This window comes from Notamacropus eugenii, chromosome 2 (genome assembly GCF_028372415.1).
Source record: "Notamacropus eugenii isolate mMacEug1 chromosome 2, mMacEug1.pri_v2, whole genome shotgun sequence".
NCBI classification, from domain to species: Eukaryota; Metazoa; Chordata; class Mammalia; order Diprotodontia; family Macropodidae; genus Notamacropus; species Notamacropus eugenii.
This window is the reverse complement of record NC_092873.1, coordinates 183764424-183791290: the sequence shown is the minus strand read 5'-3', so window position 1 is coordinate 183791290 and position 26867 is coordinate 183764424. Positions and strand designations below refer to the sequence as shown.

At 36.2% G+C, this 26867-nt stretch overlaps 1 protein-coding gene across 2 annotated transcripts in view; it reads left to right on the top strand.

Moving 5' to 3' along the window:
• The first annotated feature begins 3937 nt into the window (after positions 1 to 3937).
• The window catches only part of HACE1 (HECT domain and ankyrin repeat containing E3 ubiquitin protein ligase 1), a 99336-nt gene continuing 76406 nt past the window's right edge, over positions 3938 to 26867 (top strand). The window contains exons 1-6 of one of the 2 annotated variants that reach the window (XM_072642937.1): positions 3938 to 4288; positions 12726 to 12780; positions 14083 to 14172; positions 14906 to 15010; positions 18990 to 19065; positions 22982 to 23113. In XM_072642937.1, the coding sequence (XP_072499038.1) occupies positions 4213 to 4288; positions 12726 to 12780; positions 14083 to 14172; positions 14906 to 15010; positions 18990 to 19065; positions 22982 to 23113 (534 nt within the window). In that variant the 5' untranslated portion in view covers positions 3938 to 4212. The remainder of the gene's footprint in view (positions 4289 to 12725; positions 12781 to 14082; positions 14173 to 14905; positions 15011 to 18989; positions 19066 to 22981; positions 23114 to 26867) is intronic. The other variant, XM_072642938.1, reaches the window with a different exon arrangement.

The window sequence follows — 26867 nt, the reverse complement described above, 5'->3', positions numbered from 1 at the left end:
GAGTTTATATTTGATCCTAGAGTCAATAGGAAGCCAGTGGAATTGGTTGACTCGATTTGACTTGCATTTGTAGAAATTTTTTTTAGCCACTCAGAGAAATTACAGCCTGTTGGTGTGGCTCTGCCTTAGGTAAATACACATTACTTTACAAGCCTGAGAAAAAGTGCCAGGGTAGATCCCTGACCCATGGCTACTCAAATTCTGTGATTCTGAGTTCTCTAGTGTGAGAAATAAATATTTCTCTCTTATATTTAATAACTAATTATTATATTAGGACCAAGGTTTTTCCCATGTTTTCTACTTTCTCATCCAAAAATCAACCAGTATAGGAAATCTCTCAGAGATATACTCAGGCCAAGATCTAATCAGATTGTAAAAGATATTCTAAGTTTGAGCTAATGGGTGTATTCCTGTCAATTGTGTTTGCTGAGAGATATCTGGGAAAATGTTGATTCTCTCTATTATCAAACCAGGTGATACAGAAATTGATGTCTCTTTGACCTAGATTTGAGCTACCCCAAGATAGCACACTTCTCACTGTGTTAACCAATCAGAGTTGATCAGGCACCCCTTAAGAACATCTACTTTTCCAAGGGCACATTAACTGTGAGCCCACCACCATGAGAGGTCTTTGGTCTAAGAGAGACAACCAAATGACCAACCTTTTATTAATAATGTGCTGGTCTTATTAATAAAATGGTTAAATTACCCAGAAACTATGTCTCTGGAACCTTTTTAATCATCACACTAGGTGTATTCCCTCTGCCATTGGCATCATTATCCTTATCATCATTAGAATGGCACTTTAAGTTTTGAAGGTACTTTATAAGCATTATCTCATTTGATCCTCACATGACTCAGTGAGATACTACTGGTTGTCTACTACTAATTATTGCTAGCATTTCTTTAGCACTTTAAGATTTGAAGGGGCTTTCCATGTTATCTTATTTGATTCTCATAACAGCTCTGGGAGGCAGGCACAACAGAGGCTAAATGACTTGCCCAGTGTCACACAGTTAATAAAATTCCTCAGGGAGGATTTGATTTTAGTTTTTCCTTAATCCGAATTCCCCATCATAGTCACTGTGCATTTAGCTACCAAGTAGTGATTACTCTTAGAACGTGTAGGAAATTGTGTCCCTGTGCATACTGAGAGAGTCCTTTCTTGTTATTTACACTGTTATTTTGTTTAATGTAATGCTTTTTGCTTTGAATAAATTTGTGACCTGGTTTGTCCTGGTAAAATGGAACACTGAATGGGAAGCTTGTGAGCTGCATTTTTAGCTGATGTTGATCCAAAGAATCTTTTGAACTTGCTTTTTGTGGTCATGTTAAGAGAGGTTAAGGGCTTTGGTTGTATAAGTTTAAGCTATGATTATTAACACAGTGAATGATTTCTGACAACATGAATGAAACTGGACACAGGGTCATTATTAGGAAATAAATGGGAAGGTAGGTGGAAGAACGTCAAAGACAGATGACAGCTATCTGAAATGTGTATGTGTATCCTTTGTTGCCAAAGAAGACCATGCTGTCAGAGAAATAACAACATGACTTGCACTTGACTTTGTTTTGAGTGAGGGAGGGCTGTGCAGGTCAGCAGCCTTACTTCTCCTCCAGAGCCATCTGAATCCAGTGACCAGATATTCATCAGGATGACTGGAGATGACCCAGGATGAGGCACTTGGGGTTAAATGACTTGCCTAAGGTCACACAGCTAGTGAGTGTCAAGTGTCTGAGGTGAGATTTGAACTCAGATCCTCCTGACTCCTGTGCTGGTGCTCTATCTACTGCCCCACCGAGTTACCCACTGTCTGAAATATTGCTTAAAGCAAGTGCTGTCTGTATCCAGGAAGGATGGGGAAACTTTAGTGTTCCTCTGTCCCATACTTGAACCATCTGTTCCCAGGTTCCACACGTAAGGCTAAAACTTTTAATACCACCCTTCAGATATTTAAGGCTAGATATTTATGGCCTAGCTTTGGAAATTAGATACCATTTACGACATTGTTTCTATAGGAAAATATATTTTGATTTGAAGCAAAGTTAGAAAAGATAAAGAACTGAAATTGGAATAAAGAACTAAATTGAAATTTTGCCTCCTACACTGACTAACTATGGGTAGCATTACCTCTCTGAACTTCAGTCTCTTCAAAAACTATTCTAAAATAGGGTTAATTGTAGAGCCTACTTCACAAGGTTGCTATAAGGGTTTCATAAAAGCTAATGCATGTGTAAATAGGGCCATCCCATGAAGGACATTCAAAGTTCTTCCTCATTCTGGACAGCTACGTGGGAACTTTGGAGCCATGCATGACTCAGAGCTGAAGGACTTGTACTTTGAGATGTTGAACTGGAAAATCAGGGATATTTAAAAGGGAGGGTTCTTCTTCTAAGTCTTTCTTCCCTTCCAGCTGTTAGTCAAGTTAAGTGTTGTTTGCAGCAGATTCCCATAAAGATTTGGTGGAGACTAGCTTGGCATCTGTGGCATATATCCTGCCTAGATAAGCATGAATCTGGATTTGGACTACCTCTTTGTGTTTGTTTTTTCTTGATTTTAGACAAACTATGCTTGGAGAGATATGTTAAGATTTTCAGGCAACCTAGAAAGTTTGAGAGGTTGGAAGTTCCTGGGTGCCACTGGTTTGCTCCTGACTGACTGTGAGAAAGTCCTTCCTATTACTCCAGAAATCTTGGTTAAAAAAAAAAAACAACAAACTACCAACAAGAAGATTGGCCCAAATCTAACTCATTTTACCATAAAAACCACATTGTTCAGGTTTGGACAGTGCAGAGCTGAGGTGAAATGGAAAATGTCTAATCAGAAATCCTGCAGGCTATTTCATATTTTGAGGAGGTTTGAGCATCTCAAGGGAATATGAATTACTACTACTAATAAATTAAATTGTTGAATCTAGTTTTCAGTTGTTTTGTCAGGTTCTGTCTTTTGTGTCAATAAGCATATTTCTTTGGTATGTGTAAGAAATAAATACCTGATTTATGCTGCACATTGAGACTGAAACAGGAACTACAACATAAACCTTAAGTAAACTGTCCCCAGAAATTATGGTGTGGGTCTACCAAGCTGACTTATGTAAGAAAATGGAACCTAACCCCTTTCATCAGAGACAAGTTTCCATCAGGTTTGAACTGTCTGGATTGTGTGCCCACAATAAAAGAATTATTGCCTGGGATGGGCCTGGTGCCTCAGGCAAATGCCAGAGATCTGGGCTGAGGGGCTTTGGGGTCCAGGTCCCAAAGACATGGTTTTTTTCCTTTTTGGGGTCCAGGTCCCAAAGACATGGTTTTTTTCTTTTTTGGGGGTCCAGGTCCCAAAGACATGGTCTTTTCCTTTTTTGGGGGTCCAGGTCCCAAAGACATGGTCTTTTCCTTTTTTGGGGTCCAGGTCCCATCCCTACCAGATATGTAAAAGACTTTGCAAACCTTGAAGATGACTGGGAAGGAAGTAAAAAAGGATAGTTTGTACTTACCTTGTTAATTTCGTTTGTGAATTTTTATTCAAACGCTTAAACGGAAAATTTGTATTCCATATGATCAATGTGTTTATTTAATTGTTAATGGTAATTACCATTAGGATTTTTTTTTTTTAACAGTCGAGGCTTTTTAATTGTGTAATGCAGAGCGCACAGGGATGCTATGGTCTGGGGGCAGGGCGTCCCGCAGGCTCTTTACCGCAACACTCACGCCAAGAGCTTAGAAGGCACTTTGCTAAGAGGCAGCAACGATCCATTAAACATATTCCTGTCCAAAATCTAGTTAGGAGAAGGTGGGGGCAACGGAGGGGAAACGAGAGAACTTTGAGTAGCGGCCTCTTCTTGGGGGTGGGACGGCAGGGACGATGGACGGGGCTCGCCTCTGGAGCTCAGGAGAGAACCACAATTCCCAGAAGGCGGTGCGAACACAGGAAGAAGAGAGGCAGGAAGCGGCGCGAGACGCCGGCCCAGCCGGGTCCTCCCTCCCGTTGTCAGTAACCACAGCCGGCCCCGGAGCCCCGGAGCCCGAGCCAGAACTGGAGCCCGAGGCCGAGCTGGAGCCGACGCTGGCGGAGGGGAGGAGGTAGCTGCGGCCGTCGATGTGCTTGGGAGCTCCTAGCCTCTCTGGACCGCCATGGGCTTCGCCGGGGATGTAGGGAGCTAGGTTCCGAGGCTGGGCCCTGGCGGCGGGGAGGGAGCGGGGCGCGGCGCCCCGAGGATGGAGAGAGCGATGGAGCAGCTCAACCGCCTGACCCGCTCCCTGCGCCGCGCCCGCACCGTGGAGCTGCCCGAAGGTAGGGGAGCGGAGCGGGGTCGGGGACGAGGAGGCCGGTCCAGGGTTGCGGGGGAACCGAAAAACAACCCTCCAAGTTAGGCTTTTCCTTATCCGGGAAGGGGCCTTCCGGCCCCCCCGGCTCGCCTCTCCACCTCGAGAGTCGTGTGAAGTTGGGAGTTCGGGTGAGGGTCGGGGAGGTTATCTCCAGCCGGGGACGTGATGGGGGTGTGTGGTGTGGTCAGATGGGACGCAATGGTCAGAACTAACTTTCTTTTCATGCTCAGTCAGATTTTCGGGGCTTCTTAATTTAACCCTCAGTCCTTGATTTTTTAAAAATTATTTTGGTTACTGTTTGGATGTAATTGATTTCCATTTGAAGACTGCATTTTATTTTAGGCAGGAAGTGCCTCAGAGGTTCCACGAAGCACAGGAAAGTTAAGAATCTCAGTGCAAGGACCAAATTGCAGATGCACGCTTTTCCCTCGTGTTCAGAATCTCCTCCGGTTAAGTCGCTAGGATGGGCTTGTTTTAAATTGCTTTGTCATTTTGAAAATGCAGAGGGGATGGTGTTGGTACTGGTGACCCTCTGCTTATTTCCATAGAGCTTTCCTCACTATGACCTCTTCAGTTAGCTTTCAGGGATCCCCATAATGGTATATATGACTGTAGATGTGTGTGACACCCACCCACACATATGTACACATACACGTGTGTGTGTATATGTATGCATGCACATGTATGCATGTATACACACACATATATACACACACGCACACAGATAGTCTGATTATCAATCTAAAGATTGTGATGAAGTACTGCGTGCTCAAAAGAGGATATGAAAACTCTAAACAGGAAAGAATTTGTCTGAGACATATTGGTTCTCCTTAGCCAATCAGCTTTTGAGGAGTCTTTAACCACCTCAGGTTACTGCTGAGGTGTGATAGTTTGAAGCAGCATTTATGCTTGCATAAGAGCATTTTTGAATTAGTTTTTGGACTCCATCCTTCTTTGATCTGGCAAAGACCTTAGAGTATTGTTCTCTTAAGTCATCCTTGGCACAAATATCACAACCCTTTGAAAAAAAGAAGGGGTGGGGATTATTTCTTATATCTTTTTAAGAAAGTACTTAATATTGTTTAGGAAAGTAGCCCTGTGACTTTTGATTCATTCAAGGAGATAGTAGAATTTTAAATTTCTGCTAAAATGTTTTAGGTGACCATATATAACATTAGTTTATGTAAAAAGTAAAATTGTTTTTTTACTGGTGCTAGAGAGTTTTAAAGCATATTTTTATAATTGGCCTTAATGATTTGGGGAAAAATCTTATATAAAATTAACACCACTTTTAGAATTGAGGCAAAGGGAATATTTCTAAAAGAGAGATGTTCCTATTGTTCATTAATGATTTGCTGTTTGATTGTCAGTGCTTTTGAAACTACCTGGTACAAAACCCAAAAATTTAAATAACTTCTTATAAAAACAGACACTTTTCTTTCCTCTTACTGGTTTCTCAGTTACTTTTGGAAATAATACTATGTTCTGAGGCCTTGAGAAGTCAATTTTAATTATAGAGAGAAGCCAGTCTATGACCATATCATGCTGATTCACCCTCTAATATTTTAAAGATATTTTTCTTCAACTCTTTAACCTTTACTTTCTGTAACAAAGACTTTGATTAGGGTTATGGCAATTATAATAGTCCAGGTCCATGTTTGCTGTCTTTTTTTTCATTGTAATTCACTTAGCACTGTACATGTGCTGTTCTCGGAACACAAAAGGCCTTCAGTAAATGTTGATAAATTGCTTTCAATTCTTTTTAAATGAGTTTTTGAAAATACCTAGGTAATGCAGTTTCCTTTGATCTGAATGAACAGAGATGTCATGAATAAAACATGTTACTGCTGGGAACCTTCATATTCATTTTTCTTTTAGTTAGGGAGAATTAGTAATACTATATTCATTTATAATACTTTTAAGTCATAATTTGTGCAGAACAAGGGTCTTTTCTTGTTGATATTGTTTACTAAGATATGATCTAGTTGAGTTGATAGAGTTTAAAAGTTCAGATTTTCTTTTGGAATATGCGCAGGAAAGATCAAGAGTGCTGTCATAGCACTTTTCACTGAAGAACATTTTTTGAACACACTGTTTATGGCACTATTTGATATAAGCTGATATATTTTGGCTTACTTTTAATGTTTTTTTCCTTTGTAAACATTAGGAAAGTGTTTTGTTAATACTGAGTATGTTTTTTTAACCTTAAAGGCAAAGTGGCAAAATAAAAAATAGTTATATAGTAAGGAGGTTTTAGAAAGTGTGTAAACCCAATAAAACTTGTTAAACTGGAGTATGTATTAAATACTTTGATATATTTGTGATTTAATTGATGTACTCCCTCCATTGATGCAGATGATAACCTTTCCCCATCTTTCCATCCTATGTAAGTCTTGTCCATGACCTTCCATAAGTATTTCAGTAGGAATCCTTGCAACATCCTAGGATCTTTCCTTTAAATCTTTTGACATTCTGTAGATACCAATGGACTGTCATTTATATAGCCCTTGCTTTTGCCTCATGACTGACTAGACTCCATTTCCAGTCATGAATCTCTCTGATGATCTCCTTTATTCCATTTTTTTTGTGTTAGCTCCTTGTTGGTAATATGCTGTGGCCTCTTTATTTCCACTGTGTTCCTTGTGTGACCTTTAGGTAACCAGCGAGTTTAATTCTTTGGCAAAAAGCTTGCTTTACTAAAAGAATATTGATCTTAAAAGATGTCTATTTGTTTTAGGGGGGAAGATAATGTCATTCAAAATAGAACTGCACTACATCCCCCAGAAAATCTAGTCTTCTCTTCTCTTTGTGTTCTATTCTGGGTCCAGTTCGTTGATCATCTAAGTGTCTGTTCAAGATACATATACTGTTCAAGATATTTTTATGCTCTATGGGTTGTTCATCCAGTTGCTTAGTATATCCGAACAGTAGATATTCCTTATCTACTTCAGTTTTCCTGTATGTTAGTCAGAATGATCTTGAGTCATTATTTCTCATCTCATTTAGGAGACTATACTGTACTAGGGTTTGATGCAATCTGTTACCATATTATTCACAGGCATCATCTTGATCATCTCTTATTTTATGGGAAATCCTTCTTCCATTTGTGCTCTAGAATGAAGACTCTTAAATGACAAAAGAATCTTTAGCAAGTATATATCTCCCAGTTTTTTCCCTTGCTTGATAATTATCACCAGAATGTCATAGGACAAAGTTATTTCTGTTATATTTTTCAGGCTTTCTTATATGGTTTTGATATTTGCATGGGAGATATCTTTTTGGGGGAGACTCTTCGAGGCAATGTTTTGTGCTACTAGAATCACAGCTTTTTTTTTCTTAACATAGTGAATTTATCTATTTTCTAATTTTTTTTGTCATTTGTGTGATAGTGAAGATGTGGTCTGCTATGGAATACTGCTTTGTAAAGGATTACCTTTTTCCTTCTCAAACTTTCATTAAGCATTTCCTTCTTACATGTGAAGATTATTCTTATAAAGACTTAGTAAAAATGGGAAGGAGCACCTGGATTTGTAGTCATATATTTTTAGTCATTTTGGGGGAATAATAAAGTACATAATTTTCCCCAATTAATAATCCCTCTTTCAGATATCTTGAGAATCAGTTCCTCATTAGGTGCAAGATTATGTTGCTTTCTTCATGGTTCTTTGTTATATGTGATCTAGTTAAAGCTAGGTAGGCTTTGAATGCCATTTTTGGAAATGCTGCTTTTTGAAGAGAAACCTAAGCTTTTGGCATCATGGCCGTATTTCATGGTGACTCATGAGACAAAGAAAAAGACTAAGTTGTCTTCAGTCCTTTGTGGACTTTACTGCTTCTGCAGTGATAGAGTAGTGGGAAAAGGAGAGAGTGGGCTCTTTCTGTGTTTAGACTGTCTAAAACTGTGGACGTACCAAATCAGTATAAATCTTGCCATTCTCATAACTGGAACCAGAAGACAAAATGAAGATGCATTTAAGAACTGACAGGCCCACAGATTTTCCTTGAGAGGCAAATAAAAGAACTTGGTGGCACAGATTTTATTATTTGTCCAAAGACAACAAGAAACATCATAGCGTAGGACTTTTGATTATCTTGTTTATGTCATGTATGCACTCACAAAAAGACTCCATGAAAATAATTGCAGCTTATGTGCCAATATCAATTGTAGTGGATGAAGAAGGTGAGAAACTCTGTGAAGAACTCAGTAGGACTCTCGAAATTAAATCAACATGTTCTTTAACAAATCTTATGACTTAAATGTAATGAAATGCCTACCTGGAGGAGGAGAGTAAACAAAATTGGAAAATTTGCTCATGTAAGAAGCAGAAGACACTGGAGGCTTGTAGACTCTAAGCAAGCCTCATGTATATATGTCACCAATATTTTTTTTCTAGTAGAGAGTTGGGAGGTGCTGGATATGTTGAGCATAAAATAGTATCAGAAAAAATGACATTAATGATATTTTAAAAATCTTTTTAATCAACCAAAAAATTTTAACCTTTTCACTTTCTCCACCCCCCCACCCCCCAAAAAAGTTTAAAATATTCTCATAAATGAAATGAGAGTGCTTAGTGTCTACTTGCTCAGGAAGAAAAAAACCTAAACCCCTGTTACAAACAGGTATAGTCAAGCAATACAAATTTCCTAATTGGCCATGTTCAAAAACAACTATATCTCATCATATACTATTAGACGTGTACCTTTATCTGGCATGTTTCATTGTAAGTCCTTTGGAATTGTAGTTGCTCATTACTTTAATTACAGTTTCTAAGTTCCAGAGTTGTTTGTCTTTACAGTAGTGTCACAAAAAATGTTCTTTTGGTTCTGTTCACTTTATTAATTCATATAAGTTTTCCCAGGTTTCTCTTCTTCATTTCCTATAGTATGATAGTGTTCCATCATGTTTATGTATTGTAAATTGTTCAGCCATTCCCCAGTTAATGGGCACCCTCAGTTTTCAATTCTTTGACACCACAAAAAGAACTATAAATATTTTTGTAAACTCTTAGTTTGTTTTGTTTAGTATTAATCCCTATCCTCTCTTCTCACTTTCCCCCTTTACTTCCTGTGTCTATCTTGAGTAAAGTATATTTCTGTACCCAAATCCTTGTCTGTGTATTCTTCCTCTCTTTGACTGGGTGAGGTGAGAGTGAGGTTCAATTGTTAGCTGCTCCCCCACTTCCTTTTCTCCTTGTATAGAACTTAGAGGGGACACTTCTCTAATTTCTCTACATTAGAACTTTAATAGTATATTCTGTTTTGTCCCTTATGCTTCTTTATTCATTTACCTTTTAATGTTTCTTTTAACTCCTGTGTTTTAATTTTAAAGTTTCAACACGTCTCAGAACTTTTCATCAGGAGTACTTGGAAGACCTTTATTTCAGTAAGGTCCATTTTACTCCCATAGGATTATATTCATTTTTTTCTGGATAAATTATTCTGAGTTGTAAGCCTAGATCTTTTGCCTTCTGGAACATTGTATTCCAAGCTCTCTGCCCTTTTAGAATGGTGGTTTCTAAGTCATGTGTGATCCTGACTCTGGGTGCTAGATACATAAATTCTTTCTTTCTGGTTGCTTGCAGTATTTTTTCCTTCAATATGGAAGCTTTGGGTTTTGGCTATAACATTCTGGGAAGTTTGGATTCTATTTTTATTTTGCTATTTGGTTCTAAGAAATGTGGGCAGTTTTCTTTTATGATTTCTTGAAATATTGTATCTTGACTTTTTGGTCATGCTTGCAGATAGCCCAGTGAGTCTTAAATTATCTTTTCTTGATCAGTTTTTCCTAGTCATTTATTTTTGCTATCATATACTTTATCCTTTCTCTTTTTTATTCTTTTGACCTTGTTTTAGTATTTCTTATTGCCTCATGAAATTATTAATTAGCTTCTATTTCATCCATTCTAATTTTCAGGGAGTTTGTTGCTTGGGCAAGGTTTGTACCTCTTCTTCCAAGTCCTTAAGTCCCTTTTCTATTCTTTCTTCCATAGCCTTTATTTCTCTTCCAGTTTTTTCCTCTAGTACTCATTTCATTTGTAAAAACATTTTTATTCCTGCGTCCTCCATTGCTTCACCTTTTCTAGGTATTGGAGTTGAATTTGTGTTTAAGCTGTGTTTTTCTTTGAGGTTTTGCTTATCAATTTGGAGTCATTCTTTTTTTAAGGGTTTGTGTCTTGAGCATCCCTGTCACCCCAATAACTTTTTAGGGTGCGATTTTTTTTGTTTGGTCATTATTTCACACTGCTTTCTGATTTTGGACTTTATTTTGGGGCTAGGGTCTGTACACTTCTGGAGGGAATGATTGGTTTGGTTCTGTTGCTGCTTTTTTGGCATATTGAATGTTTACAGCTCAGATGAGGGACCTAATCAGTGCTCCCAAAGTGAATGAAGTCTGACCATTGTTTCCCAGTTTGAGCTTGGCAAGTTAACTGACCTGTGTTCAGTTCTGAGCATTTGAAGTTTCAGAAGACTGATGCTTTACTCAGCCACCCTTGGCCAGCTTTCCTTTGGTATGAAATTCCTTCCTTAATCATTACTTTGCAGGCCCCAGAAGCCAGAACTGAGACCCAGATCCCACTTTTGTGATCTGAGCAATAGAGCTGCTAATTGCTTCTGAAATTTCTTCCTCACTCACTACACAGTCTAGGGCCCTCAACCACTCCTCATCTTGGAATGCTAGTCATAGGCACAGTCATTCCTCCTGGGATCTGTGACTTGGATGGAACTAGCTAGTGAGGAACAGAGCTACTGTTTAGCACCTGTTCTTGCACACTACATAAATTTAGACTTTATTTTGGCTTTTGTGCACAGCTTCCCCCTGCCTGAAAGCATATCTCTTCTCTTGTCTTCTATCCTAAATGGGTTGAATAAGTTGCTTACTTTGTTGTATTTTTTCCCATGAATTTCTCTATCAGTGTTTAGTCTGAGGTGTTTTGGAATAGTTGAGGGAAGGATGTGAGCTCACTGTACTTTTTCCTTATTCTCTACCATCTTGGCTCTTCTCAAATTGTATTTTTACAGGAAATGACTAGTTACTAACGTTAGTGTCCTTTCAGAATCATTTGTGTATAGTCCCTCCACTGGCTTGTAAGAGCAAAGATCAAATCAGTACCAGATTGAAGAACACAAATAAGAAGGTATCATATACAACTGTGGCATTTCCAGCCCTACTTATTTATATAAGTTGTTGACTCCCTAACTTGTCAAAATAAATTAATAAAATAATCAGTGACATTGTCACCTTTTCCAGAAGAAGTTTACTTCTATATATTTACTAATATATGTGTATATGTATATATATATATATATATATATTAATTTATCACAATGAGAAGACCAAAAAAGCCCAGAAGCTACCTCAACCAGAAAGCAGTTGATCTCCTTGACAAGCAGAAATAATTTGCAGCCAAAGGTAATCATGCATTAGAGTGTAACCTCTATTTGTTAAATCTTCTGGATGAGGACTGCAGAAGATTACAGAGCTGTCTTATCCTGTAAGACAGTGAGAAACTGTGGAGAGAAAAGAGTATTTACAAGAAGCTTGATGGAGAGATTGAACAATGCAAAGTTCTTATGAGTGCATTTGAAGTTGAAACTAGAAAGTGAACATCAGAGTGATGGAAAGAAGAAGCTATCTGGAAAGATTTTTGTTAATAAACTCGTCACCAACAATGATGGTGGAACCATCGTGTTTGAACTCTTAACAGTGCAGTTGTGCTGCATGGAGAAATGGAAATGACAACCAAAATTATAAAAAAATAAATTTTAGAAGGGTATCTGAAATTCAGATAGTAATATGGTATGGTATCTGTTTTTTAAATGTCCTTGTTTTCTTCCTGTTTGTAATTTTTGATAACTGATTTTTTTCAGTTTTTTAGTAGTTTTTTTTAAAGCATTTAGAAGTAATTTTGTTATAATGATGTATTCATAAGGAGAACATACTGTATAATTGTTTTAGATTTTTAAGAACCTTTAATATCTGTAGTAGTTTTGATATCATGCATTATGAAAGATTAAACATTAGTGTGGTCAAACTTGTAAAACTATTAACTTTATAAGTAAACTCAGTTTTTAAATTTTAAAGTAGTATGAATTCATTAAGTTCTTTTTCCATCAAGTTCATGGTAGAAAATAATTTCCAAGATGTTGATTTGAAAACAAATTTGAAGGTGGAACCCAGGCTGACACTCTTCCCTCTCTTCTTGCCTTGAGTAGTTAAGATGATTCCAAAGTCATCTTAATTCTTTCCCTTAAGAGGACTAGACATTAGATATGTCGGAAGTCTAGTTATACTGTAACTAGATTATGCCTAGCAGCAACTTCACATGCACTCTCTGAAGTTCCTTAACTGTAACTGTATAAGGTAGATAAAATAATTTTCTTTTTTACTGGTTTCTGCCTAGATAATGAAACTGCTGTCTATACGTTAATGCCAATGGTTATGGCTGATCAGCATAGGTGAGTATTTCTTTTAAAGACTAATAAAAATTTTTAGGGTTATCTAAATAATCACAAAACGACTTAGAATCTTAGAGCTAAAAGTGTACTTGGAGGCAGTCTAATTCAGTGCTCTATTTTATCTGTAAGAGAAGTAGAGACAAGGAAGTTTCAGACTTGCCCAAGGTAAAATTGCTAACATTTTTCTAAATTTTCCTTTATTATGTCCCTTTTTCTTTAAAAAACAAATTTACTGTTGGAGCAGACCAACTCGTAGGATGACCTTAGATAAGTCAGTTATATTAATTTTACCGATGATGACAATAGCAATAATAGTTAATATTTATATAATGCTCAATGAGATGTTGTTAGACTGTATTCAATTTAAAAATATAGCTGTTGTATGAAAAATGTGGTGCTAGGTGCAAATACAAAATAATTCCTACCATTAAGGAGCTTATATCCTGTCAGCGTGTACACAGAAGAAAGGAAGATAATTTGATGTTATTAAACTTCTTTAAGATTCTAAGATTCTGTAATTAAGATATTTTAACTTTAATCACCTAAAACTATACTAAGACTTGGGACACCCTGTATTAACCCATTCTATGGAAATAGATGTTGTGCTAGTTAACAGTGGGCTACTAAGATACAGCTTGAGATAGAAAAGTCATGGTGGGTGAGTACGTACAGACCTAATCATTCAGAAATTATAGAAATGTAAGAAAGCATATTTTCTTAATGCATTACTGTTTTGATGTTCTGCTATTTGTGAAGAATTGTTGACTATTTTAGAGTGGTATTGATTCCAGCTTGATATCTAGATATGAGATGATTGGCATTTAAAATTGGAGGAGAAACTGCTCACCTGTAGATTGTTATGATCTTACCTTTATATATAAGAGAGAGAGGGAGAGAGAGAAAGAGAGAGACAGACAGATAGAGACACAAGGCATATATGGATTTTGCAGTAACTTTACAAGTGGTTCAGGCAAAATTTAGACATGGGGTCACAAATCCCACATCAGGCATGTGTTATATGTGTGCAGTTTCTCTATACTGACTCCCTTTGCATAGAAGAATTCATTGGCTGGAGAAACCAGAGTAGACTGTATGTCAGTCTTAATAGTTATGAGTGAAACCTTTTGGTTCCTAGTTTAATAGGCTATGTCAGGTACTTTTTGGTAGTAATACTGCTTTGGATAAATCTTCAGAGAATGATTTCTCTCCTGGGGCTAAGGTTATCTCATTCTTGAAGATTTGATAAGGAGAGTTGAAAAGCTGTGAATTATGCTAAAGTCTTTTGATTTTCTTTCTGTGTAGATCTGTTTCAGAATTATTATCCAATTCAAAGTTTGATGTCAATTATGCATTTGGACGAGTGAAAAGAAGCTTACTTCATATTGCTGCAAAGTAAGACATAACTTGGTTTGAGCAAATAAATGTAACCTGTTGTTTCTTTATCTTTTCTTAATTGCCTGCATTGTTTTTTTTTTTCTTCCCATTCTGGAATGTGACCAATGATATAACCATGAACTACTACTACAGACTGTGGGTTGGACCTGGACCAAGATTGTAGTCTGAGTGGAATGTAGATTCCCTTTGTGATGGACTGAACAAGAACTGTGCAACTAAATTTACTTTTTTTCTTTTTGAATTGGAGAAATGACTCAAATTATTGAAAACTTAGAATTAACTTTTAAATAGTTGTCTTCTGGAACTATGCTAGCTGTAATTTGAAGTCATTGACTTTTATCATCTATGACTAATACTTATCTTAGGCTAGATGGACAAGGCCATTTAGCTAGATTTTCTGTTGCTTATTGCTAATAGGAAATAAGACTTTTGGAAAGTGTTTCCATGACATTTTCAATTCAAGAAGTAATAATGAGGTAATCATTAAAGCAGCGTATGTACATATATTAGTACAAATTTATGCATTTTCCAGAGTTGGGAACCTTGATAAAACCAAACTACTACTTAATTGATATCCTAGTAGAAATAGAATGTTTTATCTTTGTGGAGTAGTAGAACTTTCAAGTAAGTGACCACAGAGATATACTTAATGTGTGACCTTTGGATATTGAATTAATCAACATATTTGCTTTAGTTATTGAAAGAATTTGAACTCTTAATTTTGTTTCAGTTGTGGATCAGTCGAATGCTTGGTTCTGCTGTTAAAAAAAGGAGCAAATCCTAACTATCAAGATATTTCAGGGTGTACACCCCTTCATCTGGCAGCTAGAAATGGGTAAAAATAACTTGTTTCTTATAATATATTCAATGATTTTCAGTTATCTTTAGTTAGTGATTTTTAATATTTAGCTTGTGCAAGTCATGTAAACATGTAAATATGATCAGTTTTAATGTAAAATTTTTCTTAAAGATATGTTTGAATTATTCATATCAAAGAAGGAAGAAAAAATTTATTAATTGCTTATTGTGTACCAGATACTGTGCTACATGCTTTAAAATAGTATCTCATTGATCCCCACAAAGTCTGAGGCCAGACTTAAACTCTCCTTCACTTCAGGATTAGAGCTGGGTACTTAGCTGCCTCAAGAAATGAAGACTATCAAGAAAAGTGAAATAGTATCCCTAATTCATATGTTTATTTAGTGTTTTTAGGTACAGTTACAGCTGAACGTTATATTCATTGGTCTTTTTCTATAATTTCCCTTTTCACGAGAAAGAGGCAGTGTGATATAATAGTGAGAGAATTGGCCTTGAAGTCAGGAAAACTTAGGTTCAAATCCTGCCTTGTGCACATATTAGTTAGGTGACTTCTAGGTCAGTCACTTAACCTCTCAGCGTTTGAGGTAACTCTCTTAACATTGGAGTTCTTGATTTTTTTAATATCATTAACCCTTTGGCATTCCAGTGAAACCTATGGAGTCTTTCACAAAATAATGTTTTTGAATGCATAAAATAACACCCATAGTGTTACAAAGGAAACTGAGTATATTGGTAACTGTGCATATAGTTATCAAAATATTTTCAAAACAAGTTCATGGAGCTCAGGTCAAGAAGCTCCCTCTAATCAGTGCAGGTCAGTTGATACTTCCTTTGCGACCTAAGAATTAGAGCATAGGGTTAATATATATGTAGTGGATAACTATCTTAGGAAAATGTATAGATATGAATAGTTATTTCACCAAATTTTCATAGTCTAATTAGAGGCTAAAGAACAGATTGCCTCACAGTATGCATAAAAAACAAGTTCAATCCTTTTGTCACTATAGTAGGAGATTCAGGCAGGTCATTCAGTGTGAAAGATATGGACATGGTCCCAGTATTGAAAGGCAGGTTGTTTTCTGGATTATGCTGCCAGAAAGAATCCTTATAAATTATTCTTTAGAAACAAACACTTGACAAATAGACCATAAAAATGAATCATTTTAATCATTAGGTTTACCAGTATTAGACCATCTCTGTGGGAGGGGGCCTTTATTACATTAGTTTAGAAGAAAAAGAAATAAGGTAGAGAGATTAAGTGATTTACACAGCTAGTCAGTGGAAGAAAAAGAATTAGATTTGGTTTATGATACCTAGTCTTATTTACAGATTAATTTCTTAATATTTAATTGACTTAAAATCTCTGTAGGCAAAATTTAAAAGCAATTATATATGACATTTTTAGAGGCATAGTTTTTTATGATAAAAATTTCTAACGTAATTTAAGATGATGTAATTTGACCGTAGATTAACATATATAATTAAGAGTTTCTTTAGAACATAGTTTGGTCTGTGTTAGCAAACATCATTAAAATATCTGACCACATAGCTAGAAGCCCAGTTGCTTTAAGTAAATGTGCTAAGTGAGGGACAGCTAGTCAAATTAGGACACGTCCACATTGTTTATTAGTAGTCCCACTTTTCTCCTATATGTGTTATATGTACCTCAGCTGTTTCTTTTCTAGTGAGTGATATGGTCTTCCAAGCCTATTATAGCATTTCCCTGCCTTCATAAGTGCTACTTTTGGTAAGCTTATGAATTGCCCCACTGGATAATAATATTTCCCATGTCTGATTACAGTCTTCATAACAACATCATGATCACTATAATAATTACAACTAATACTTATACAGTGCTTCAGTATTTGCAAAATGCTTTTCAGATATCTAATTTGATTCTCAAAATAACCCTGGCAGGTAAGTATCTTATTATCCCCATCTTACAGAAGGAAACTGAGGCAGACAGAGGTTAAAGTGACTTGCCCAAGGTCATGCAGCTAGTAAGTATCTGATGCCACATTTGAACTCAAGGTTTTCCTGACTTCAGGTCTGCCTCAATAAACATTTAGTGCCTGTTGTGTACCAGGCACTTTGCTAAGCACTAGAGATAGGAAGGAAGGCAAAAAAATGTTCCCTGCTCTCAAAAATCCCAGTCTAATGGGAGAGACAGTATGCAAAGAGCTGTGTACAAACAAGCTATATACAGGCTGAATTGGAAATAATCAACCTACGGAAGACACTAGAATTAAAACTAGGAAAAGACTTCATGTAGAAGGTGACATTTTAGCAGGGGCTTCGGAGAAGCCAACACAAATGCTTGAAGTCAAGAGATAGATTGTCTTGTTGGAGGAACAGCAAGGGGACTAGTGTTACTAGATTGCAGAGTATGTTGATTGTGGGGTGGGGAGTGTAAGGTGTAAGACTGGAAAGGTGGAAATAGGGTGCTGACAGGGGCAGGTTATGAATGACTTCAAAGGTCAAACAGGCTTTTTTCCTTTTTATTTGATCCAGGTAGTGATAGGGAACCCCTAAGAGTTTATTGAGTAGGGGGAGTGACGTGATTAGACCTATAGTCTAGGAAGATCTGTTTGTCAGCTGACTGGAGTATAAACTGGAGTAAAGAGACTTGTGGTAGGGAGACCAACCAGCAGGCTGTGGTAGGCTTCCCAAATCTTGCTGTGTGGCAGCATTTCATATCATTGCAATGAATCAGCGTGATATAGTAGAAAGCATGCTGAATTTAGTCAGTTCACCAGTGACTTTGCTGCCTACTAGCTGAGTTAAGTGATCTGTGGCAAGTCATCTAACCTCTCTGGGACCTACTTCTCTCATTTATATGAATTTTGGACTAGATCTTTGAAGTCCCTTTCTACTCTTAAGTTTGTGATTTTAGGTTCTCTCAAAATCTGTCCTTTTCTCTCAATTTTCGTGGTTATTACTCTGGTTCAGATTTTTATCACTTCTTGCCTGGACCTCTGTAATAGCCTCCTAATTGGTTTCTCAGTTTCTAGTCTCTTAAATCTAATCTTCATATAGTTGTCAAAACAATCTTCCTAAGGCCTTGGAACCATGTATCGCTTGTCTGGCAAAACCATCAGTGGCTCCCTATTCCTTTAGGATAAAACACCTTAGATCGACTTTTAAAATCCTCCACAACATGACTCCAGTCTACATTTCTAAGCTATTTGCTATTAATCACCTTTTCTGGGGTAGTGTATTTTGTTTTATCCAAGTATTATCTTTTAAATATTTTGTAATTAAGAACATGGAAGTTGATGCACTATCATAGTCTTTCAACTGATTCAAATCTGAGTATATTATTTAAAGGAAGATTTCACTGCCCTTTCCTGAATGAGGTGAAAACTTGATTATTGCCCTGTATGGTAGCACATACTTTTATTCCCTAATGTTGGGGAGGTTGAGGCTAGCAGATCACTTGAATTTGGGAGTTTGTAGTATAGTATCTCTAAAACCAATTGGGTATCCACACTAAGTTCAGTGCCAATATGGTGAGTCCCTGGGAAAGGAAGACGATTAAAATGCCTATGGCAAGGTGAACCTCCAGCTTTGAAAAAATGGAGCATGTTATATCTTCTGTACCAACCGGTATTGAATTCAGACCCATGAGTGGCCACTTCTAGCCCACAGTCTAGCAGGGAAATGAGTAGAAACCCAGTCTCAAAGCAATCCCACCCCCCAAAACAATAATAATAAAAATAACTTGATTACATATTTTCCCCTCCAGTTATCTACAGATCAAACCTAATGCTTGATTATGCCCAAATCTTAGAAACTTTATCATTTTGTATTTCATTTTAAATGCTGTTTAGCTGAGTTTACTTATCAAGTAGGGTAGTTAGTTATATAAGTATGTAACATCATCAGATACTGGACCTGAATTGATTTCTTTGTAAAATACCTTTCTCACTCTGTGCTTGGTATATTTCAAAGCTATTGTTTGTGACATTTATGAATATCTCTTTTCTTTTTTCCAGTCAGAAGAAGTGCATGAGTAAATTATTAGAATACAGTGCAGATGTCAACATTTGTAATAATGAAGGACTGACTGCAGTAAGTGGTTTAAATTTTATTGAAATGACTTTAAATACTTTTTAAAAAGTGAAATTTAACATCTTCATGGGTTTTGAAACACTTATTTTTTGTACTTTTATTTAAATGTTTAATAATGTCTTTGCAGTGACTTAATGGATCACAAATGTTTGAAGATACTTTTCTTGTAGATGTTTTGAGGAATTTATTTCAGAGAAAATATGAACCTGTTAATTGTCTCTTTTTTTGTTTGCTTGCTTGTTTCTTTTCTTGATTCTATTTTTACTCTCTCATTTTCTAGTTTCTTTCCTTAGCTTCTGTCACTGATCTTCACTGAATCTTTGAACAGTATGTTCTTCATAGGCATTTTGGGAGTTTAGACTGTGGGTGAGGTTTTTTCCTTTTTCTTGTTCCTCACTGTGCTCAGGAGTAGAATGTTTTCCTTTACTCCTTATCCTTGCCTTTGCAAAATTAAGTCATTGTAATATGTATTCTTTGTGTGAGCACTTCTCTCCGCTAAAGTCTTAAATTTGATGCATTGTTCTATAGAAGTGACTCTGGGTTCTTGAAAGCTAAGCCAGTTGGAGAAGCTTTAGCAGGTATTGCCAAACTAGAAAACCTTTGAGTATGGGTCTAGTGATGATCTAGGACCAACTTAAGTTTAGAAAAGCTTATAATTATTTTGGTTGCATGACTATCAACATTTTGGTCACAGTAAGGCTCTCTGGGACAATGCTTGTAGATGTTTTAGAGTCATTTTCTTCTGCATTTGTGTCTTGAGTGTCCCTGTCCCCATGGCAGGATTGTGGTTGAGTTCTCTTGTTATTTTTTGCCTATTCTTCCAACCTCTTTCTTGACTTCAGATAGGAGGTATGGGCTGGTGCTGATTTCTTGGGGGTATTGAGTGTTATGTTATTCTAGGATCTCAGGGACGAACTGGACACCTGCTGAATTTCAGTGCTCCCATATTGGTTTGATCCAGAACAAAGTCTAATTGACTGTTCTCCATTCTGAGCTCTGTAAATTCCTTACCTGGCTTTGGGTCTGTGCAAAAACAGCAGTTTGAAAGCTCTTTTGGCTTTGAGCAGTAGAATTAGAGGCTCCCCTTTGGTCTGCATTTCCTACTCTAGCTATTTGTCTGCATGATGGGCTACACATTGCTTTGTGTCTGAAGTCTGAGCCACATTACTGCTGCTGGCTTTTGGATTTGTTCCTTTTTCTGTAATGGTGCCCAGGTTTCCTCACTCTGGGTATCCTCACTCTGCCCTGGATCTAACGAGGACTGGCGTGTGGATGACAAAGTGAATGGCGGTTGGTACCTATTCCTGTCACAGTGTTGTGATGTAGAGCTGGCGTGGGTCTGAGACCTACTTTTGCCTTGATGAGCAGCCTTTGCCTGTGTACTGGTGTGTTCCCTGTGCACTGTGTTCTTGGACCTCCCTATCCTCCCCCTTATTCCTGCCACTTCTTCTCTGTTTTCTTATGCTGAGCTGTGCTAGACAAAGGACTCACTGTAACTTTTTCTGGATTTCTTTATTAGGATTTGGTCTGGTGCATTTTCTAGATAATTAGGAGCTTGTCAAAAACCTTTTTCTAAGTTTGAAGGGCTTGCAGTCTGCTTCAGTAGAGGGAGTTTAATTACTGTTGAAATTATAGATCCTTGAAAGAAATAGGTAAACTGTATAGAGTAGATTATAGGAATTTCACTCTAAAATAGTCACAATTTTAAGGGTTTTTTTTTCTAGAAGTAGAGATAAAATGACATAATTTTGAGAAATAGCATCTTGAAGTAGTTTAAATGAAATAACTAAGACATATGAAATTAAATCTTCCTTTGCTATTTGGTAAGCTGTTTTTTAAATGCGGAGAATAATTTTGGGTATTATCTATTGTATGCCTACTCATAATAAGGGTCTTGATCATGAATAGTTCTATCAGATGAATAAGGGAAGCATCAATTTTGTTTGGGAGGATCAAGAAAGGCATTAGAGGAGGTGATATTTGATCTCTTTTATGTTGGCTGAGCATGATTCTACAGGTCAAAGTAGAAATGTTAGGGAGTGAATAACATGAACATAGGCAAAACATATTTGGAAGATGGCAGGTAATCTAACTTAATTAACTAAAGTAAGGAACATATGATGAGTTGTGGTATGAAATCAAAATAGGTTGGATCCAAATTGTGAAGGATCTTGAATGCTAGGCTAAAGAGTACCTTTGTTTGGTAGATACTAAGGAGGAGTCATTGAAGGTTTTTAACCCAAAGAATAAAGTCATTTTAGTGGCCTTGGAATACCAGTTAGGTGATGGTGTATAGGCCTACTTTGAAAAGGCTGAGGAAAAAAAAATGAGTCAGGACTCTTTTTAGGAGGCTGCCTTAATATTCTTGGCAAGACTTTTAGAGGGCAGCATGGTAAAGTAGGAAGAGCACTTATCTTTTGAGCCAGTCCTATCTTTGATACTTAGTGTGACCTTGGGTAACTAAATCACTGAATCTCCCTGGACCTCATTTTTCTCACCTATAAAATGAGGCGTTTGGACTAAATAGTCCAGAGATCCTTTCAACTTTAAATCTGTGATGCTTTTATAATAAGGGCATAAACTTTGTTGATTATAGGTAGAATGGTAAGGTAGGGATAGATTTGAGCAGTAATGAGATTGAGCCAGTAAGATTTGTCATCTGTCTCTGTGGGACAAAGTGGGGAAGAATCAAAGATAATTTTGAGGTTTTGACCATAAGTAATTGGAGAATTGTGATGCCATTAAAAGAGACAGGGAAGTCAGGAGTAGCAGCATTTAGAGTAAAACTGATGAGTCTCGCTTTATCTTAGCTTGAGGTCTCTGTGGTATATCCAAATGGATATGTTCAGTAGACAGTGGGAAAGGTGAATAAAAGTGATATACTTTTAATATCTGAATATTTATAGTACAGCTGATACTGTGGCCAGTGTAGACATAGACTTATCTTCATGATACCACTTATCCAGTGTAGGCAGATAGATAAATTATAATATTTAATAATTTTTTGCACTAATTAATTTTGAGAAGGAAAAAAATGATTTCTTTCCATTTGTTACATTCATTTGCCTACATAATTTTCTTCCGTTATAGTAGTGAAATGCCTCTACTTTTCCCCCTCCTTATTTCTCTTCCCTAGTTTTGCCTCAAGATATGCAAATTTCTCTTGGCTGTTGTTATTGAGTATACTTAGCAAAAGCCTGGAAAAGTTTTGATTGCTATTAGGCAGTTTTCATAGTTGGAGGGCTTGGACTTTGAAAGGGTGGAAGAAAGCATATTTTGATATGTGGAAACATTTTTTAGGGCTCTTAGTTACTTCTTTTTTCCCCCAGTTTTGTTTATATCTGCTGGCAATAGCAGCAGCTTCAGCTGTGAAACACTCTTGTTCTAACATAAGCTATTTTTATACCTATTTCCATTACTTCTTTATGTTACTTTTCCTCTTAATATGTTGCTTGACTTTTTTTTTTCTTTTTCCTTTTTTTTTTTTGCTGGTTGGGGAAATGTGGGGAAATGAAGGGCAGTAAATGGGGGATAAATGTGTGTATTGAGAATATTTAGTACCAAGGTTTGGACCTGGACAAAAATTTAGCACTTCTCTTCTCTAATTCAGAACGGCCTTTTGGAAAATGTAATTGCATGCTGTGGAAAAAAAAAATCCAGGTCACCCAAGAAGGAAGCTATCTTGTATTTGCCCTGTCATTTTACATTATGGAAAGATTAATTTTGAAACAACTTTGGGGTTGCCCAAATTTTATTGGATATTTTAATTGTTAAAAAAAAAACTAACAAAAAGCATATAGGCCTAGAGGGTTAACTGACTTGTATGCTAGATTTGCAATTGAAAATTTAGTTTATTTTAATGTTCTAATGTAAAATTTTCTTGTAAAAGTACTAACTAATGTGAATTTTTCTGCAGATCCACTGGTTGGCTGTAAATGGAAGAACAGAGTTACTTCATGATCTTGTGCAGCATGTCAGTAACGTGGATGTTGAAGATGCAATGGGACAGACAGCATTGCATGTTGCATGCCAGAATGGTCATAAAACAGTAGGTTAAATTTAGTTGAGATTAAATGTATTTTGTAAAATTTTGAAAAATTTGAATTTATGAAAAGATTTTCATTAGGAATATTTGTGAACTTTGTCTTGAAAGGTCTTGCTTTTAAGGTATTTTCCACTAATGCCTAGATTGCTGATTTGTTTTGGTGGAAGGAGAAGAAATATAGTGTTTTTTAATACTTTAGTATTTTATGTAACTAACTTCATGCAGATTATAATCCTTTTAGATATTTCTTTCAGTGCTTTGGCTGAAAAAAATTTACTATTTGGTGATGAGCTTTTCTAAGCTTAGGTATGCTAGTCCTTGCAAGATATAGTCTGTCAACAGGGCCATACTTGAAACCTTCTTAGGACATACTAGAGTTTGTGCTTTGATAGCCTAGCCTTCAAGAATCCAAGATTGTCTTTGATGAGGCATTACAAGAAATTGAGAGTATGCTATATGAGGTTCAGTATCAGGACTCTTGAATTTGGGAGGAAAAAATTGTTCTTCTGGTGTCCTAATATGTTCATTAAGTGGAAAAAAAGATTTCTTTGGATCCTAATGTCTACTTAGATTTAATTCCTTTTAATGTCTAGAAATTAAATTAATTCAGTGTCTTTAAGAAATAATTGATAGCAGTTGTTTCTTCAAAGGCTACTATCTTTAAGGTTATAAAAGTGCTTGATGTGCTTTTTTTTAAAGCTTACACCAGAAATATTCTGACCTATCTGATCCCATTCTTCAGTGTTTTTGAAAAGCATAATTATGAATGACTTTCAGGAATTCTTTTGTAAAATTATTGTAGTTTTGGATGTGATCCCTGTTGCAATATCCCAAGAGAAAACTCGCTAAGTTTTAAAATTTAAAGATTTCTAGCTGTATCTGTATCATGTGAGATAGTTAACCATAATGAAAAAAACATCACAGTTGTTCAACAATCTTACCCTCTTCTCTGCTTCCATAAAATTCTATAGGAAATGTGTTATAGTAGTTGATATCAGTTGTTTTCAGTTAGGATAGAAGATAGTAGACCTTTAAGAAAACCTTGTGTTTTATAGAATGCATTAAGAAATGTAAATTATACTCTGAAGTCATTGAAGATTGCATAACACAAGTATAATGTATTCCATATGGTTTATAACCTAAAGCAGGTATGGTAAAATAATGAAGAATGCTTCGAAATTGAGAAATTCTGTCGTTTTGAAGAATTGTCTGCCATTGAAGAATTGTCTTCTAAGAAAATTTTTAGATACCCTGACATTACTATGATGATGTTTACTGGCTGAGATTTTGCAGATATAATAGAGTTGAAAGGGAAAAAATAGTAACTTTCCTAGCAGCATTACAATTTTGTGTTCCTACAGTTACTTGAATTGGGGAGCAACATTTCTGCTAAATCTCCATCCTAGTAACTGAAATACCACAGGGATTTTTGAGCATTGTACAGAAGGAAATGTATAGTGATAAAGTGTTAGTGAATCATTGGTGGTTGCCATTAATTATAGGATCAGAGTGTCTGAAGAGACCTTGAAAAATCATTTAGTCAATACTCTTGTCTTTAGGTAGAATTATATCTATAGCAGTCTCTCAGTAGAGTTGTGCTAATTATTATATGCCTTAGAATTGCTAATTTTCTGTGATGTATTAGAGTCTCAATCTGGTATTGAGCTAGACTGAATTATGTATTAGAGGTTTAATACGCTTTTCAAGGGTAGGGACTGCCCCAAATCATTCCTTAATTTACTAATGAGATGCTCTAAAAGGCTTTATTGTGTGTTAGTGATTTAGGCAGATGTGGGATTAGGAAGGCTTTTGTGTTAGTTTACTAGAATTTGATGTTACCGTTTTTGTCCCTCTTAATCAAGGTAGTTACCTTGATTATATCCATTAGGGAAATGGTAGGGCAACTAGGTGGCACAGTGTATAGAGTGCTAGCCCTGGAGTCAGGAAGATTCATTTTCTTGAGTTCTAATCTGGCCTCAAACACTTACAAGCTGGGTGACCCTGGGCAGGTCACTTAACTATTTGCCTCAGTTTCCTCATCTGTCAGAGGAGCTAGAGAAGGGAAATGGCAAATCACTCCAGTATCTTTGCTGAGAAAAACCCAAATGGGGTCATAAAGAATGAGACATGACTGAAAAATGACTTAAAGAGCTTATGTATATTGAGAGCATGCTCAGTATTTTGTATATTCAGAATTTTTATTAAAATCAAAAAAACTTACCATTTTGTAAAAAAATCAAATGTAAAAATCTTCAGGAGGAAATAAACCTTTAAACTCTAAAAAATTAATATAGAGAGACCAGAGACAGAACTCTTTACTTTTAACCTCAGTGTAGTTTGAATTTCAGGAACACATAAGAAGAACATTTGAGTAGATGGCCATGAGAGACAGAGTATTTCCAAGTATTGGGCATCTTTAACATTCCTTATTGCTGTCACATTGTTACTTTGATGATGAGGATGCTTATTTAGTTAATTTAATAATTATTATGAATAATAGAGGGTTAAATTTAATTCCAGTTTGTAGCACCTATATCTATTCCTTCAAAGGTAACCAAGATGAAAAACTCATTTTACTACTTTGCTGCTGTTGATCCCAAGCTTTGCAACATGGGCATTCAAATTCTGTTTACTGGTTCTATACTGTTGTGTTAATGTACATAGTGTTTTAGGATTTTGAAGGTTGTCTTTTTCTTCTTGAGAGACAATGTGTGACAGTAGATAGAAAGCCGGTCTTAAGAAGAACTGTGTCCAAGTCTTGCCTCTCTGATATATACTGGCTTTTTGAGTCTGGGTTAGAGACTTTGCTTCTATACACCCCAACAACTTTTAAAGATGAAAAATTGTGTGAGTACTTACTATTCCGCTACTGTTCCGCTAGGTGGAGGGAGTTCCCTGTACCAATGATACATAGGCCTGGGCAAAAAAAGGTAATATTTATAAGTGAAAAATTTGACCATAACTTTAACTTCTGGTCTTCTGTCTGCATTGATGATTTTGACTAGCAGCTCCTATTTGAGGTATGCCTTTTACTTTGTCACCAGAATTGTAATATAGCTTTAGGAGATATTATCAATGGTATGTTTTAGTCTAGAGAACATTGAAAACCTTGGTTCCTCTTGACCTGAAAGGGACCATAGAGGTCAAACTTGGTTCATTCATTAGCTAAATATTTCTCTTTGGGATAACAATATCTGTTTTGTCTATCTCAAACTTACCCTTATGATATGTGCAGAATACTAGTGACATAGTCAGTGAAATTGCTCTGAACTCTGAGCAGGGCAAAAAAGCAATACGTGTATTTGAGAATATAGTTCTTGTTGCTATGGAACGTTACTTTTCCAGCAACAGAAGGATACAGAGTAATTTGCAGATCCTATGTGATGATTGGATTTTGACACATTATAGAAATTTAGTCAGCAAATTGAATTTTACCTAGCTATATAAAATGCCAAATTTGTAATTAACTTTTTATAGTTTTTATTCCTGTTGTCATAAATTGTCTAAAAGACTTAAATGAGTTAAATTGTTGATGCATATGAATGCTTTCTTAGCTTTCTGGGACAATTTGGAGTCATAAACTTAAGAGTATCATATTGTTAAATGAGCTAACCTAAACTTAAATACTGTGAGTAGTACATTTAGCTAGAAATTAATTCAAAATTAAATTTAAAGAAAATAGCTTACACTTGAGTAATTTGATATCTTAAATTTACGTGTCTTAGTTTGAAGCTTCACAAATTTAATATGAAAAGGC